Raw genomic sequence first — 14,186 nt, 5'->3', positions numbered from 1 at the left:
TGTATTACAGCTCTGCTCTTCTGTGATGCAAGCAATTTCGATCTTCCGCCAACAATACATTTAGCGACAGAGGAGCAAAAGCAATTGCGATTTCCTGGCAGAATATCCCATTTATTCAAATGTTAGACAAAAGGAAATACACATTTGTGAGGTGTGCAATCGATGAACAACTCTGTTTATCTACAGTTTATACATTTGTGTGTGATACATATATAATCTTGTCATATGTAGTTAAAACAACATATCCCCACCCCATTTAAATATCCAGAATATCAAAGACCCCAATCCCGCCCTCATTTGTTTGGCAATCTAAAGTTGTAAAAAAGCCTTTTTTTAATTGTTATTTTTTAAAAACATTCATTCAAAGATGCATTGAGTGTTAAAATTCAAGTCAGCATTATCCACCCAGCTACAATCAATATTCACTTTGGAATATGGCTAAAGGCAAAGACAACGACTTCAGAGTTCAGGCAGAAGTTCAAAGACTAGCATTGTTATGTCTCTAGTCTAGCGCCTGTAGCATCTGCTGTAATCCAGTCAAAACAAGAGGAGTAAGATAAAAGAGAATGCAAAAAACAAACAGCAATCTAACACCAGTTTGAATCCATATCTTCACTTCGTTCTCTGCTCACATGCTCTCGCTCTGAGATCCTGAAGACCTACCTGAGCAGAGTTTTTAGGATCAATGGTTATGAAGCATATGCCTCTGAAACACTTAATCCTCCTTTTTTAATGTATATCTTGCAGGCAGTTTTGGTTGAAAGAAGAAAAACTGAAATGTAGCATGAAACAATGAATAAGTTGTGGGGATTAGAGCAGAGAGTGTTTTACAAGTTTGCATGGATGTCTTCGTGTCGCAGCACTTTGTAGGTGATCCAGTAGAAAATGTTGAAGAAGAGGAAGCTCAGAGGGAAGACGGCCCTGGATATCGTGTCGATGCGCTTGGCCCGGTCCACGAAGCGCTGGCGGACCACTTCGCCATCATAAACAGTGGACACCGCTGGGGGTGGCGGGGTGAAGACTGTTGCCCCCTCCACAGTTGTTCCGTCCTTGGTCTGTAGGCAGTGACCCAGTCCGTAGCCGCGGAAGTAAAATCCACGGCTGTCTCTCGCCAGTTCCTCTTCCTGGGGGATCAAAAGGAAAACACAGATTGGCTTCACACTGTCAACTGGCATTAGCTCATATTTCTTCCCAGTGGATAATTCAACGACGCAGGCATTTGGGGTGTATCGTAGCAAAAGGGCTATAGGGTGAGGGCACGATATAAAAATAAAAAAACATCAAGCATGCCTGAAAATATAACTTAAAGGGAGATGTATTTCCAGTCTAAAGTGTTGTACTTTTGCCTCGTGTGATGGATTCTTTATGAGAGATGGGCTTTATAAATACATTTGATTGATTGATTGATTAATTAATCAAGCCAGCGACCTAAGATCGCTTTTGTTCAATCATCTGCCTTTCTGGAGTGTCAACAGCGTCATTAAAGCGAAGGGGACGTTTTAATTATCAGTATAACAAAAATTACCTCCATTTCTCTTTGTAGGCTAAGGACACTTTTTTTAATGATCTCTCAAGGTGCCTGAGTGAAAAGTCGGGGTCCGACAAAAAACTCACAATGGGCATTACCTTGTGATGGATGGCACCCTTTCCACGCAGAGTGAGACGCCCTGTTCCCTTTCTTTGTGGAGAATATTAATAGACATGTAGCTTAACGCTGACAGTCCTTTGACACCTTGAGAGATGCCATTTGGCAGGGGGAAAGTGGAGATGTAGGATCTAAATTGGGTGATTAATAGTCAGTGTGAAGGCAGTGAGTCAATTGACCCCCCCCCCCCCCCCCCCCCCGACTGTCTCTCTCCCTGACCCTTGATGCCCTTAGTGAAGGGCAGTTACCAATATGTCCCCCATTTATTGCCCAACTTCAGCTCCGCCATGTTCCTTTCTTCAATAATGAGCATTGGCTTCCCTCTCCAACTTGCCTGCCTTGTTCCTTGGCTGTAAGTGAACTTGGTAGAAACTAACCATTTATCTGTTGCACAATGACAAATTACACCTTACAACAGAAGGATGAGGAGATCTTCTTGCACTTAATTATCTCTTCTACTTCCACCTAAACTACAGTACGTCATGTGCTGAGGTCTAATGATGCGTTTCACTAAAGATAATAGGTACTCATCGTCATTGGCCCGTGCTCATGGCCCCAGTCAGGTAGCTTTGGTACACACTTTGTGATTTGTTGAAGAGGAGTGCCGTTCTCACCACTGGGATCAACAGCATGCAGTGTCCTGACTCTGCAGAGCAGGGGTGGACAAGGACCAGAAATTGGTCAAGGCATTTCTGAAACACCGGCCCTGGGTCGGTCCATTTTGGGCCAGCGTCTGGTTAATTGGACTGCAGTCAATTAGCCAAATGGTGATCATTCTGAGCAAAAATCATAACATTTGCATGCCCATGGGCTGCGCCCGCTCTGCGTCCTAAAGATGGACCAGCCCACCGGGTATTTTCCCGAACTGCCCTATTGCCAGTGTAAACTGAGTGTATGTGGAAAAGTTGGTGTTAAAAATGGAGTTGCACTTCTGGTGACTTTCCTTTTAACCGACTGCTAGAAATTCACACCAACGTTTTACATTATCGACTTTGGCCTGGGGGTCAGAGCAGCAAGTAGTTGTCGCCACTTTGAAATCAAACAGGTAAGTATATTTCAAGGGGTATGTATACTTTCTGAAGGCACTGTGAAACCCCCCCCCCCCCCCCCACAAAGTGATGACAGACGAGGGAGAGAACACACCTGGAGCCGCAGACATAAAGGCATCGGACTTCAAATAAATGTTTATAATTAGGACGGAGTGAAGGTCAGGAGCCAAACCAGGGGAAGGAGAGTGAGAAGGGGCTTGTTTTAGGCCGACACATGGTGGAGCAGACTACATTCAGTTTGGGGATCAGAAGTGGCGGAAGACATTCAGTTTGGGGTGACACGGGTTGGTTTTACCCTGGCACAGGCGCTGCAGTGCTGATTCAGGTTCCCGTGGTAGCTGGTGCTGGTAGTGCTGTTGCTAGGCAGGTCGTTCACTTTCCTTAGTGACTCTACACTCCCCGGTTGATTGGCCAAGGCCATGGCCTCCGTAGGGAAAGGAGCAAGGACACAGATTGGAATAATGCCATTTGAAACCATGCTATTCTCTCAATACCAGTCAGAAACCAGTTGCACATTGGACTGTGTACTTATTTGCTCAGCTTTTATTATATTACAAGGGTCCCGAGAGAAAGAGTCGCTTAGTTCCTCAAACTTAATTCCACAGAAATGCTAATCTGCTTTTTGCTGAGTGCAGGAAATCTTCTCTGCTTCATTCCAAATTCAGCTAAAGCACTAGCTTTGAGCCAAAACGTGTGATAAAAGAAGTGGACATAAAATGTATCAAACATGGTGATGTGGAACTAAACGGAAAACAAGCTATGCTATTTAGTCTTTAAGTCAGAAGTACTCAAGGAAAACGTTGAAAGTACAATTCATCATCCATAGCTGTTACCAAAGGAATTACTGTGGCTCAGGAGGCTGAGGAAAATATCCTTAAGGAACTAGAGTAGGCTCGGCAAACACCCTACAATTGTTGGCTCGGCAAACACCCTACAATATAACACATTTTAATTCCTGTATGATGTAAGCTGTAGTGTATACAGTAGAGGTACATGGGTGCTTGGAACTCAGGGTCTAACTGCTCTCTCTGGTTTTTCAAAGCTGAAGACCATGGAGGTACAATAGGTATTGATGAACCCTGGTCAGTCGGTGGCAGTAGACAGGTGTGCTCAATCAGACCAAGGCTTTGCCTCAATACCATCCTAGATGGATAACTCAGAAGCCAAATTTCTCGACGGGAGTAATTGCCCAACTGAGGTGGAGAGGAGGAGTCATGGGGAAGTAGGGGTGCTGAAACACCCCCCTGAAAAATAGGAATTAAAAAACAATATTAATATTTCCTCACAAAAGTAATGTACTGGCCCTTTACTAGTCCTGTGTTAACGGACCGATATAGCCGCTATGGGAGGAGTTACTTCTTGCTCTCGTGGACAATCATTTTCTCCCCTGTTATTGATTTGGGTCCAGTAGACAGTCCATTAAATCTGTGGGATTTGTCTGCCCTGGACAGTGGAGGCTTTACTACAAGTCTGGGAAAGCAGCCCAGCCATTTTGGAGCACAGCTTAATGTGATTCTTTCGGACTCTTGTCTCTGCTCTTGAGATTTAATTCTGTTTCGCTAAAGGGTCTTCCATTTGATCATATGCTCTCAGTAGCACTACCGCTCTACACTCTCTACAAGTGGGTACATGGTGGATTGGTTGTTTGCCTGGAAAGTAATACTTCAGATCAGCAATTTAAGTCGTAAGCTCTCATTCATTCTTTAAAACCCCCTGTATTACTTTCCCAGAGTTCCAGTGATGTGAGGCTGGAAAACAGCCTGTTAACCCAGCAGGGGAATGGTGTGCCGGGGGGAGCAGGGAGCACACAAACCTCTATGCAAGTTAGTGCTCACCATGGAAATGAGCTGAGCCTGAAACGAGCTGATCTTTCTCATGTAATGTGACGGCCAGCTGTAGTGTGTTGCCGTTGTCAGTCTCTGAATAAACATAGGCGCACTATAACATGGGGCATAAGTCAGTGTGATAGGAGATGACAGGTAGGTGTATGTGTGGTGGTTTACACTCACTATTCTCTGCCGCCGCTGCTTCTTCCTCAGTCTGATGAACTCCTTGTGTTGCCGTGAGACAAAGTTGACTGCTGCGTACTCGAGCAGTGCGGCGAACACGAACAGCAAGCACACGGCCATCCAGATGTCAATGGCCTTCACGTAGGACACCTGGAGACGCAGGGAAGGGGTACACAATGTCGCCGGGTCATCAATAGCCAATCAATTGAGGTGTTGGTGCGCATAATGACGGAGGTGTGACTTTCAACCCATCCCTCAACCAGGCAGACTATGGAGCCATGTCCTCAGAATGGCTCAGAATTCCAATGGGAGTCAATAAGATACAGGCAGACATCATCCTTGAGAGGTCACAGTAAGACCCAGGTAAAGTCAACTCCGCTCTATTCATGAACACGCCAAGGTCAAAACAGATCAAACTCAAATTGGAAATTCAATAGTCTGCCAGCTACCTGTCTAGACATGGCCTAGTTATTGTGATATTTCCTTATTCAGTCTAACCTAGCTATTGTGATATTTTCTTATTCAGTCTAACCTAGCTATTGTGATATTTCCTTATTCAGTCTAACCTAGCTATTGTGATATTTTCTTAACCCGTCAAACCTAGAGGCCTAGCGTGAGGCAGCAGTTACTTATCCAGGTACTTCCACATGTGTGTCATGGCAAGCATTGCAGATGCTGGAAGTATTGGTTATGAACTGGACCGCTACATTGCGTTCTGTTGATCTGTCAGGTGACGATAACCAGGTGTAACATCAAATTGATCTTAGTTTCATACTTCGAAAATTGGCATGTCCTACTTTGAACCAGCCTACTAAAGTGACACCTGAAATAGCCAATCAGCATTGGGAGAGGAGTCATTTGATTGGACTGAAACAATTTGAAAGATTCTGATACATACCCACCAAATCTAGCGGTTCCTACAAGCCCTGCGTTGACAGTGACGCATCTGGTGTATAGTGTTTACGTGCGCTAGCACTTACTATACTCGCCGTCCATCATCCCGCTTACTTGCCTTACTTTTTAACACTACATCCCTGAGGTTGGTAGACCATTATCTCTGCTGACCTTGGGTAGAGAGGCCCGGGACCCAGAGCTCTGGGTGGTCATAGTGAGCACGGTGGTGATGCCTAGGCCCACTCTAGCCGGGGCAGCATCCATGTTGATCCAGAAGGAGACCCAGGACAGGATGACAATGAGCAGGCTGGGGATGTACATCTGGATCAGGTAATAGCCCATCTGTCTCTCCAGGTGGAACTTAACCTCGATGCAGGTGAATTTACCTGCCACCGGAAACAATAGAAATGGCAAGTATGTGTGTCAGTCTTCTTGGCATATTCAGAAGAATTTAAGTAGTTCAAATGTGTAGGTTGGAAAAGTTGCCACTGGTCCATGTTGATAAGGAAGTTGTTGCTACTCCATAGAGCACTTAATTATATATATATTTTCTCAGTTAAACTAAGTGAGCAGAAAGCACTGTCTTTATGCTCTGAACTTTTCTTAAACTTGGATTCAATCCCCAAACCTCTATACTGTAATTTATGTTTCTACCAGAAGAACAATGGAAGTGAAGTTCCACCAAGGTCCCACCTGTGTTGTAGTGCTTGGTGCAGTAGCCTAGATCCTGCTCATCTTTCAGCACAAACTGTGGGAGCGTCAGATCATCAGCCACCTGCACCGGGTTCTCGGCCAACCACTCGAAGATCAGATCATTCATGGTATACCCAACTACAGAGAATGAGACAGTGGGGGGAGGAGGGGTGGGAGAGATTGAGAAACAGAGGTGCAAAGGGCAAGATATGTGTTGGGCGGTTTCCAGATTTTTGTATCTTCATTCTGGGATTTACAATATTACATGCTTAATACACCAGGGGGCGCCAAACAAATGCAAAAAAACGACCATTGGGAATCTGTTTCCAGAATGCTAACAAAAGTAGCACAAGTAACAGCAAATTTCCATTGAGTCTGCTAGCTAAATATGCTAACAAACACACACGAAAATAACAAATGGCAAAGACAGGCAATCCAGCTCATAAAGTTATAAATATATGTAGGAGCTACCGAATGTCACTTTTGGTAAGTTTAGACATTTACAAGCGAATGTGAATGAGACATTACGCAAATGAACAATGTTTTGATCCATGCTTGTCTGCTCTGATGCAGCATGTGTACACACTGTGTCTGTCCAGAGTCGCTAGGGCAAGGGGCCTGCCTGCTCTGCTCTGAGAAGACGGGAAAAGAGCAGACGGAGAGGAGCAGACAGGCAGAGGAGAAAAATGCAAGGAAATCAAAAAGATAGCATTGGCAGCTGTACAGATAACTCATCCAAAGGGCTTTGACTTCTTTGACACGGCAGAAAGCTAAGACATTATGATGCCTCGTCACCTTATTAATTCAGTATCTTACTTAGATAACTAGCAACCCTTACAAAAAAAGTGCAGCAACTGCAGTCGACTGTGGTATTTTGGACACAGTAATTGCAGAATAACTGCAGTGGTACTGCAATATAATTAAGCAATAAGGCACAGGGGGGGGGGGGGGGGGGTATATGGCCAATATACAGTGCCTTGCGAAAGTATTCGGCCCCCTTGAACTTTGCGACCTTTTGCCACATTTCAGGCTTCAAACATAAAGATATAAAACTGTATTTTTTTGTGAAGAATCAACAACAAGTGGGACACAATCATGAAGTGGAACGACATTTATTGGATATTTCAAACTTTTTTAACAAATCAAAAACTGAAAAATTGGGCGTGCAAAATTATTCAGCCCCTTTACTTTCAGTGCAGCAAACTCTCTCCAGAAGTTCAGTGAGGATCTCTGAATGATCCAATGTTGACCTAAATGACTAATGATGATAAATACAATCCACCTGTGTGTAATCAAGTCTCCGTATAAATGCACCTGCACTGTGATAGTCTCAGAGGTCCGTTAAAAGCGCAGAGAGCATCATGAAGAACAAGGAACACACCAGGCAGGTCCGAGATACTGTTGTGGAGAAGTTTTAACCCGGATTTGGATACAAAAAGATTTTCCAAGCTTTAAACATCCCAAGGAGCACTGTGCAAGCGATAATATTGAAATGGAAGGAGTATCAGACCACTGCAAATCTACCAAGACCTGGCCGTCCCTCTAAACTTTCAGCTCATACAAGGAGAAGACTGATCACAGATGCAGCCAAGAGGCCCATGATCACTCTGGATGAGTGAGACTCTGTCCATAGGACAACAATCAGTCGTATATTGCACAAATCTGGCCTTTATGGAAGAGTGGCAAGAAGAAAGCCATTTCTTAAAGATATCCATAAAAAGTGTCGTTAAAAGTTTGCCACAAGCCACCTGGGAGACACACCAAACGTGGAAGAAGGTGCTCTGGTCAGATGAAACCAAAATTGAACTTTTTGGCAACAATGCAAAACGTTATGTTTGGCGTAAAAGCAACACAGCTGAACACACCATCCCCACTGTCAAACATGGTGGTGGCAGCATCATGGTTTGGGCCTGCTTTTCTTCAGCAGGGACAGGGAAGATGGTTAAAATTGATGGGAAGATGGATGGAGCCAAATACAGGACCATTCTGGAAGAAAATCTGATGGAGTCTGCAAAAGACCTGAGACTGGGACGGAGATTTGTCTTCCAACAAGACAATGATCCAAAACATAAAGCAAAATCTACAATGGAATGGTTCAAAAACAAACATATCCAGGTGTTAGAATGGCCAAGTCAAAGTCCAGACCTGAATCCAATCGAGAATCTGTGGAAAGAACTGAAAACTGCTGTTCACAAATGCTCTCCATCCAACCTCACAGAGCTCGAGTTGTTTTGCAAGGAGGAATGGGAAAAAATGTCAGTCTCTCGATGTGCAAAACTGATAGAGACATACCCCAAGCGACTTACAGCTGTAATCGCAGCAAAAGGTGGCGCTACAAAGTATTAACTTAAGGGGGCTGAATAATTTTGCACGCCCAATTTTTCAGTTTTTGATTTGTTAAAAAAGTTTGAAATATCCAATAAATGTCTTTCCACTTCATGATTGTGTCCCACTTGTTGTTGATTGTTCACAAAAAGATACAGTTTTATATCTTTATGTTTGAAGCCTGAAATGTGGCAAAAGGTTGCAAAGTTCAAGGGGGCCGAATACTTTCGCAAGGCACTGTACCACAGCTAAGGGATGTTCTTATGCACAACGCAACGCGGAGTGCCTGGATACAGCCCTTAACCATGATGGCCATATACCACAAACCTCCGAGGTGCCTTATTGCTATTATAAACTGGTTACCAATGTAATAAGTGGAGTAAAAATAAATGTTATCTCATGCCTGTGGTATGCCACGGTCTGATATACCATGGCTGTCAGCCAAATCAGCATTCAGGGCTCGAACCACCCAGTTTATAACTGCAGTTATACTGCACTGTAACTGCAGTTACACTGCAAAATTACCGTAGTACATTTTTTTATTTCTTTTTAAGCAGTATTTGCAGCATAGTGCACTTTAACTGCAGTTATACTGTATTGCACCTCGGTTATACTGCACTCTGACTGCAATCTTTTTTCGTAAGGGAAGTTAAACTGAATTTTTCACGCAGGAAAAAAAGATAATATGCGTAAGAAATCTTATTCTGCGTTTTGTAAAGGCAGATCTAAAATGCTTATTTTTGTCATTTCTGCTGGGCATCACACACATTTTGTGCTTCAGTTGCACCTCTCCACTCATGAGAATTCAAGAATGGGCATTCTATCAGCAGACAGTGCTTTGACTGATGTGTAGCTACTTTTCTCTGGTACTTTTCTTGGTATAGCCAACCTACTTTTCTCTGGTAAAATTCAAGATGAACTTCAAGAAACCATGATAAACATTAGAAATAGCCATGGCCATGCATCAGCTGAATAGCGTTCCACTTCTGTTCATGAAAATTAACCAATTTTCTGCCGAATGTGTTGCACTAACGTATTTCAGACGGAAATCTCTAGTTGCACGTCCCTTATCACTCGATTGAAACCAAAAACATTCAATATGAAACGCGACTCGGCTGGACTCACCTGCTCCGGCTTTCTCCCTTTGTGCTATTTACACGTGACTGGCTGTTCTGGGGAACTATAAGCTTCATAATGTAAAATAATATGTAATAACCTGCTTTATCTCCTAACGCATTGCACAAGTTGACTGCAGGTATTTACTTAAAAAGTAGCTACAATGTATTGAAAAACTTCAAAGAAAGTTTCAAATTGTATTGAAAAACCATCCTGTGGCCATTTACAAATAACCTGGTATACGGTATACCGCCCAAGCTTAAATGATAGACATATGGAGAGAGGGATAGAGTTGAGAAAGGGAGAGATAGACCAGGGTGTAAAGAGTTAGGGTGGGAGAGGGAGAGGTGTGGGATATACAGGGTGATGTCCCTCAGTCCAGCTGCCATTCTGTTCACATCTCCCTCTCCGCCTGTTTGTCATGATAAAGGTCATACGCCACAGCTTCCAAAGTGGCAGACCGGTTGCTTGAAGGTTGAATGCGAAGGGTGAACGTGAGGTGCATGCCTCCCCGACAGCGGGAGCTAATGGCTTAATGGATGTAGGGTTGCCCTCGCATTCGCTTACACGTGTTTGCGCCGCTGAAGACCCACAAAGCCTGTCAGTTTGGCGAGGTTACAGTGTAAGCAAACATACATCACACTCGACCAAGCACCCGTACGTAACCACTCAAGACGAGACTGTAATTGCTTTGCACACACACACCCCACCCTCTGCCGCCCATTAGAGCACAGTATACAGGAGTTGATTAGAAGTGCCTGGCCTCAGACAAAGGACAGTAGGCTGCCGTGGAATACTTCACACATCTGAATAATACTACTGATGTCCATCTGGGGCCCCTTGGGGCCTGAATAACAAAGACATCAATTATTGAAGATATCCTTACCAGCAGATTGAAAACAACGCCACCACTAAAACACACGTATTTCTCCCCTATTGAGTTCTGAGTCATTCACACAACCTTCATTAACGAGCAAGGAGAATATCAAGGTCTTCATAATGGTGATGAAATGTTCTCTGGACTGTCTGGATGTGTTTAACAAGGTTACCTAGCAGAGAATATGGTTTCGTATTGATGTGGTCTGGTCTCTTTTTGATGTTTATGGGCCTTGTCCCTGTAAGAAACACATTTAGATGGTGCTCTGAATTAGTCCAGTCTAACTCTGTCCTGTGGATTTACACTTTATCCATTTACTTACTAGCTTAATGATACCAAATTGGGTCACAAGAACACATCATGGTTTAAAAGATTGTTTGAAATATGAAATAGCTACATGATCTGTCAGAATAAGGCAAACATTAAAAATGTAAATGTTTACTAGAGCTCAAGGCATCAAGATTACAGCTAACAAACAGCACTGGAATCCTCAGACCACTCCCTCTTTCCCTCCCCCTCCCTTCCCTCCTCGCTCTCTCTCAATGTGGCAGCGTTGGCAGTTGGCACATCGCGTGGCAGTTAAACCTGCAACTGTGTCCTCGCCCTGTCCTCCCGGGCAGACAAGGTGATCACACCCTTGGGCGGTGTAGTAACACTTGTCAAAACAGAGCTGGCCGGCCCGTTTAGAGCCACGGAGAGGAGGGCTTCCTTTAATCAGAAAGGATTAGGACTCCTGTAATGGCCCTGTCAGGTAGTAAACCTGCTGGCTGGCACGTTCTCTGCTGTTGGACAAGATCTCTCCTCACTTGATCTCCACACTTTAGGAGGGTTTAACTGCAGACAACGGAGGGAACGATGACGACGACAGTGGTATAGGGTTACTCGGTAGGGCAATGCTGAGAATAGTGAACCTCACAGATGTAGGATTTTAATTTGATCATTCTTTTGTTGCTGAGAATTTTCCTGCACCACAGGAAATGCAGATGAGCTTCATAATTTGCATAAATTCACAGAAAACCAACATGGATATATTAACAGTTTAGCACTTTTCATGTAGCCTGATTGTGGCCAACTAATAGCCTATCCACGATCAAGCAACATTATGAACTAAACGTTCAAATCCTATTGCTGCAGGATTATTTTGCTGTGACAATATAGGTCAAATTAAGATCCTACATCTGTATATGCATCTGCATATTGATTCCCACAAATATATTTATTCATCTTTATCATATTTGGCATTGAAATACACTGAGTATACAAAAGACTGGCCAGGTGAATCCAGGTGAAAGCTATGATCCCTTATTGTTGTCACTTGTTAAATCCACTTCAATCAGTGTAGATGAAGGGGAGGAGACAGGTTAAAGAAGGATTTTTAAGCCTTGAGACAATTGAGACACGGACTGTGTATGTGTGCCATTCAGAAGGTGAAAGGGCAAGACAATATATTTAAGTGGCTTTGAACAGGGTACGGTAGTAGGTGCCAGGCACAATGGTTTGTGTCAAGAACTACAACGCTGCTGGGTTCTTCCACACTCAACAGTTTCCCATGTGTATCAAGAATGGTCCACCACCCAAAGGACATCCAGCCAACTTGATACAACCGTGGGAAGGATTGGAGTCAACACGGGCCAGGATCCGGCATGGACACCTAGTAGTGTCCATACCCCGACATATAGAACCCAACAGTGGAGGTTTCATAATAGCCATAAAACCTAGTGGTCAAACAGGGAAATGGTTCCAATGGAAAAACGATTGGAACCATTTCCCTGTTTGACCACTAGGTTTTATGGGTATTATGACTCATACTGTGGTACACCCTAAAGGCTGTTCTGAGGGCAAAAGGGGGGAAGTGCAACTCAATATTAGGAAGGTGTTCATAATGTTTGATATAGTCTGTGTTTTTGCTCCAAGCAAGTTCTTAAACTCGTAAAACTCTTCCAATTGAAACAGAGGGGCAAAGCAATAGGAATATTAACTAGACTTAAGTTATTTTGTCTGGCCTTGTGGAGGGCGCCAGGGGTGGGTCATATAATAAAAGGGAACATAAAATGAAGGTTTCATTATTGATATCCTGGAAATTAGATTTGTGGAGGGGCAGATGCCATCAGTGCTGGGGGCAAGGGGGTAGCGAATTGACTTTTTTTCTTGACCTTTATCTAGGTAATAAGGAAGGACCTGCTATATCCAGGATTTATCCACTGACTTTGTTCTATTTATATTTTTTTATGAAGAGATTCCTACGTTTGATACACTGCACATTAATTTCATTACCCTTAAAGGATATCACTGTCAAAGGTGTGGCAGGTAGCCTAGTGGTTAGAGCGTTGGACTTGTAACCGAAAGGTTGCAAGATCGAATCATTGAGCCGACAAGGTAAAAATGTGTTGTTCTGCCCCTGAACAAGGCAGTTAACCTGTTCCTAGGCCGTCATTGAAAATAAGAATTTGTTCTTAACTGACTTGCCTAGTTAAATAAAAAGCGTGTCATTTGTTATTGCACTACACAAGTCGGTGTCAGAAAGTCCATCTTTTATTTTATGCATGCGTAACCGTCATCAGAGGATGTTTGATAAAAGCAGCAACTCAAAACCTAGCCGGTCACATTCAGGCATTGAATATAACCTCAATCAATGTCACCCCTTTGTGATGATAAGATTAAGATTTTCACAACTAAAATTGCTCCATCTATAAGCTAATAGCCAGTGTGAAAAGGGGAGGAGGAGGAGATGAAAACGAGGAAGAGGAAGGAGATAGAGGGAGACTCACAGCTTTCAAGCTGCATGGTACAGGTCTGAATATCCATGGGGAAATTCTTTAAGTCCATAGGGCAGGACAGGATGAGAGTCAGCCTGAGATAGAAAGAGAGAAGGGCAGCTTTAGGTTAAAGGTAAAGGGCAAAGGAGAGCGTAAAAGAAGAGAATTATAACATACAGAGAGAAATGAAGACAGAGGACAGCTGCAAAGGTCACCAAAGGTGCTTCACAGGGCAGACATTTGATTAAAACTCACCTAATGCTTTGACGGTGGACAGTTTTACGACCTATCCCAAGATGAACTCTGTACTATACATTATGGCATGAATTGTGAGCGTTATCAAAAAAGGCAAATTGCAAAGGATGCCGTGAGTTACAATGCCATTTGGTTACAATAGCAAACTAATTGGTAGACACATCCTTCCCTTTATTTATTGAGGCGCTGATGCATTGAGCCTTCGAGGAGCCGCGGGGAAGGGAAGTAACTATTAAGGAGTTTGAGTTAAGAGAAGCCGTGTAATTACCTGCTGTAATGCATTGCCCAGAGGACAGACGAGAGGCACCAGCGCTATGCTGCTCGCAGCAGGAGCCCCATCGCTATCGTGCTGCGATGACGTGAAATTCCAGGCTCAAAAATATCCCCCACAAATACACTGACGAATGAGCCTCCGAAGTTTCTTTGTGTCCTCGGTTTCAGAGAGGTAGCTACTAAAATGCCTTTTGGACTACTGTGTGATTGTTAGCGAATAAATCTGCCATTGTAACCAATATGGTATGCCTAACTGCATGTTTTTCAATTCCTTTCATGGGGTCATGAATGTTG

At 43.6% G+C, this 14,186-nt stretch overlaps 1 protein-coding gene across 1 annotated transcript in view; it reads right to left on the bottom strand.

Annotated features, from left to right (window-relative positions):
* Positions 1-84: 84 nt before the first annotated feature.
* Positions 85-14,186, bottom strand: part of glra4a (glycine receptor, alpha 4a) — a 79,356-nt gene continuing 65,254 nt past the window's right edge. The window contains exons 5-9 of the mRNA XM_021561503.2: positions 13,377-13,459; positions 6,291-6,428; positions 5,769-5,983; positions 4,704-4,853; positions 85-1,124 (exon numbers count right to left, since the gene is read on the bottom strand). Coding sequence (XP_021417178.1) covers positions 828-1,124; positions 4,704-4,853; positions 5,769-5,983; positions 6,291-6,428; positions 13,377-13,459 — 883 coding nt within the window. The 3' untranslated portion in view covers positions 85-827. The remainder of the gene's footprint in view (positions 1,125-4,703; positions 4,854-5,768; positions 5,984-6,290; positions 6,429-13,376; positions 13,460-14,186) is intronic.

Source organism: Oncorhynchus mykiss, chromosome 14 (assembly GCF_013265735.2).
Source record: "Oncorhynchus mykiss isolate Arlee chromosome 14, USDA_OmykA_1.1, whole genome shotgun sequence".
Lineage (NCBI taxonomy): Eukaryota > Metazoa > Chordata > Actinopteri > Salmoniformes > Salmonidae > Oncorhynchus > Oncorhynchus mykiss.
This window is presented reverse-complemented; position numbering and strand designations above follow the sequence as displayed.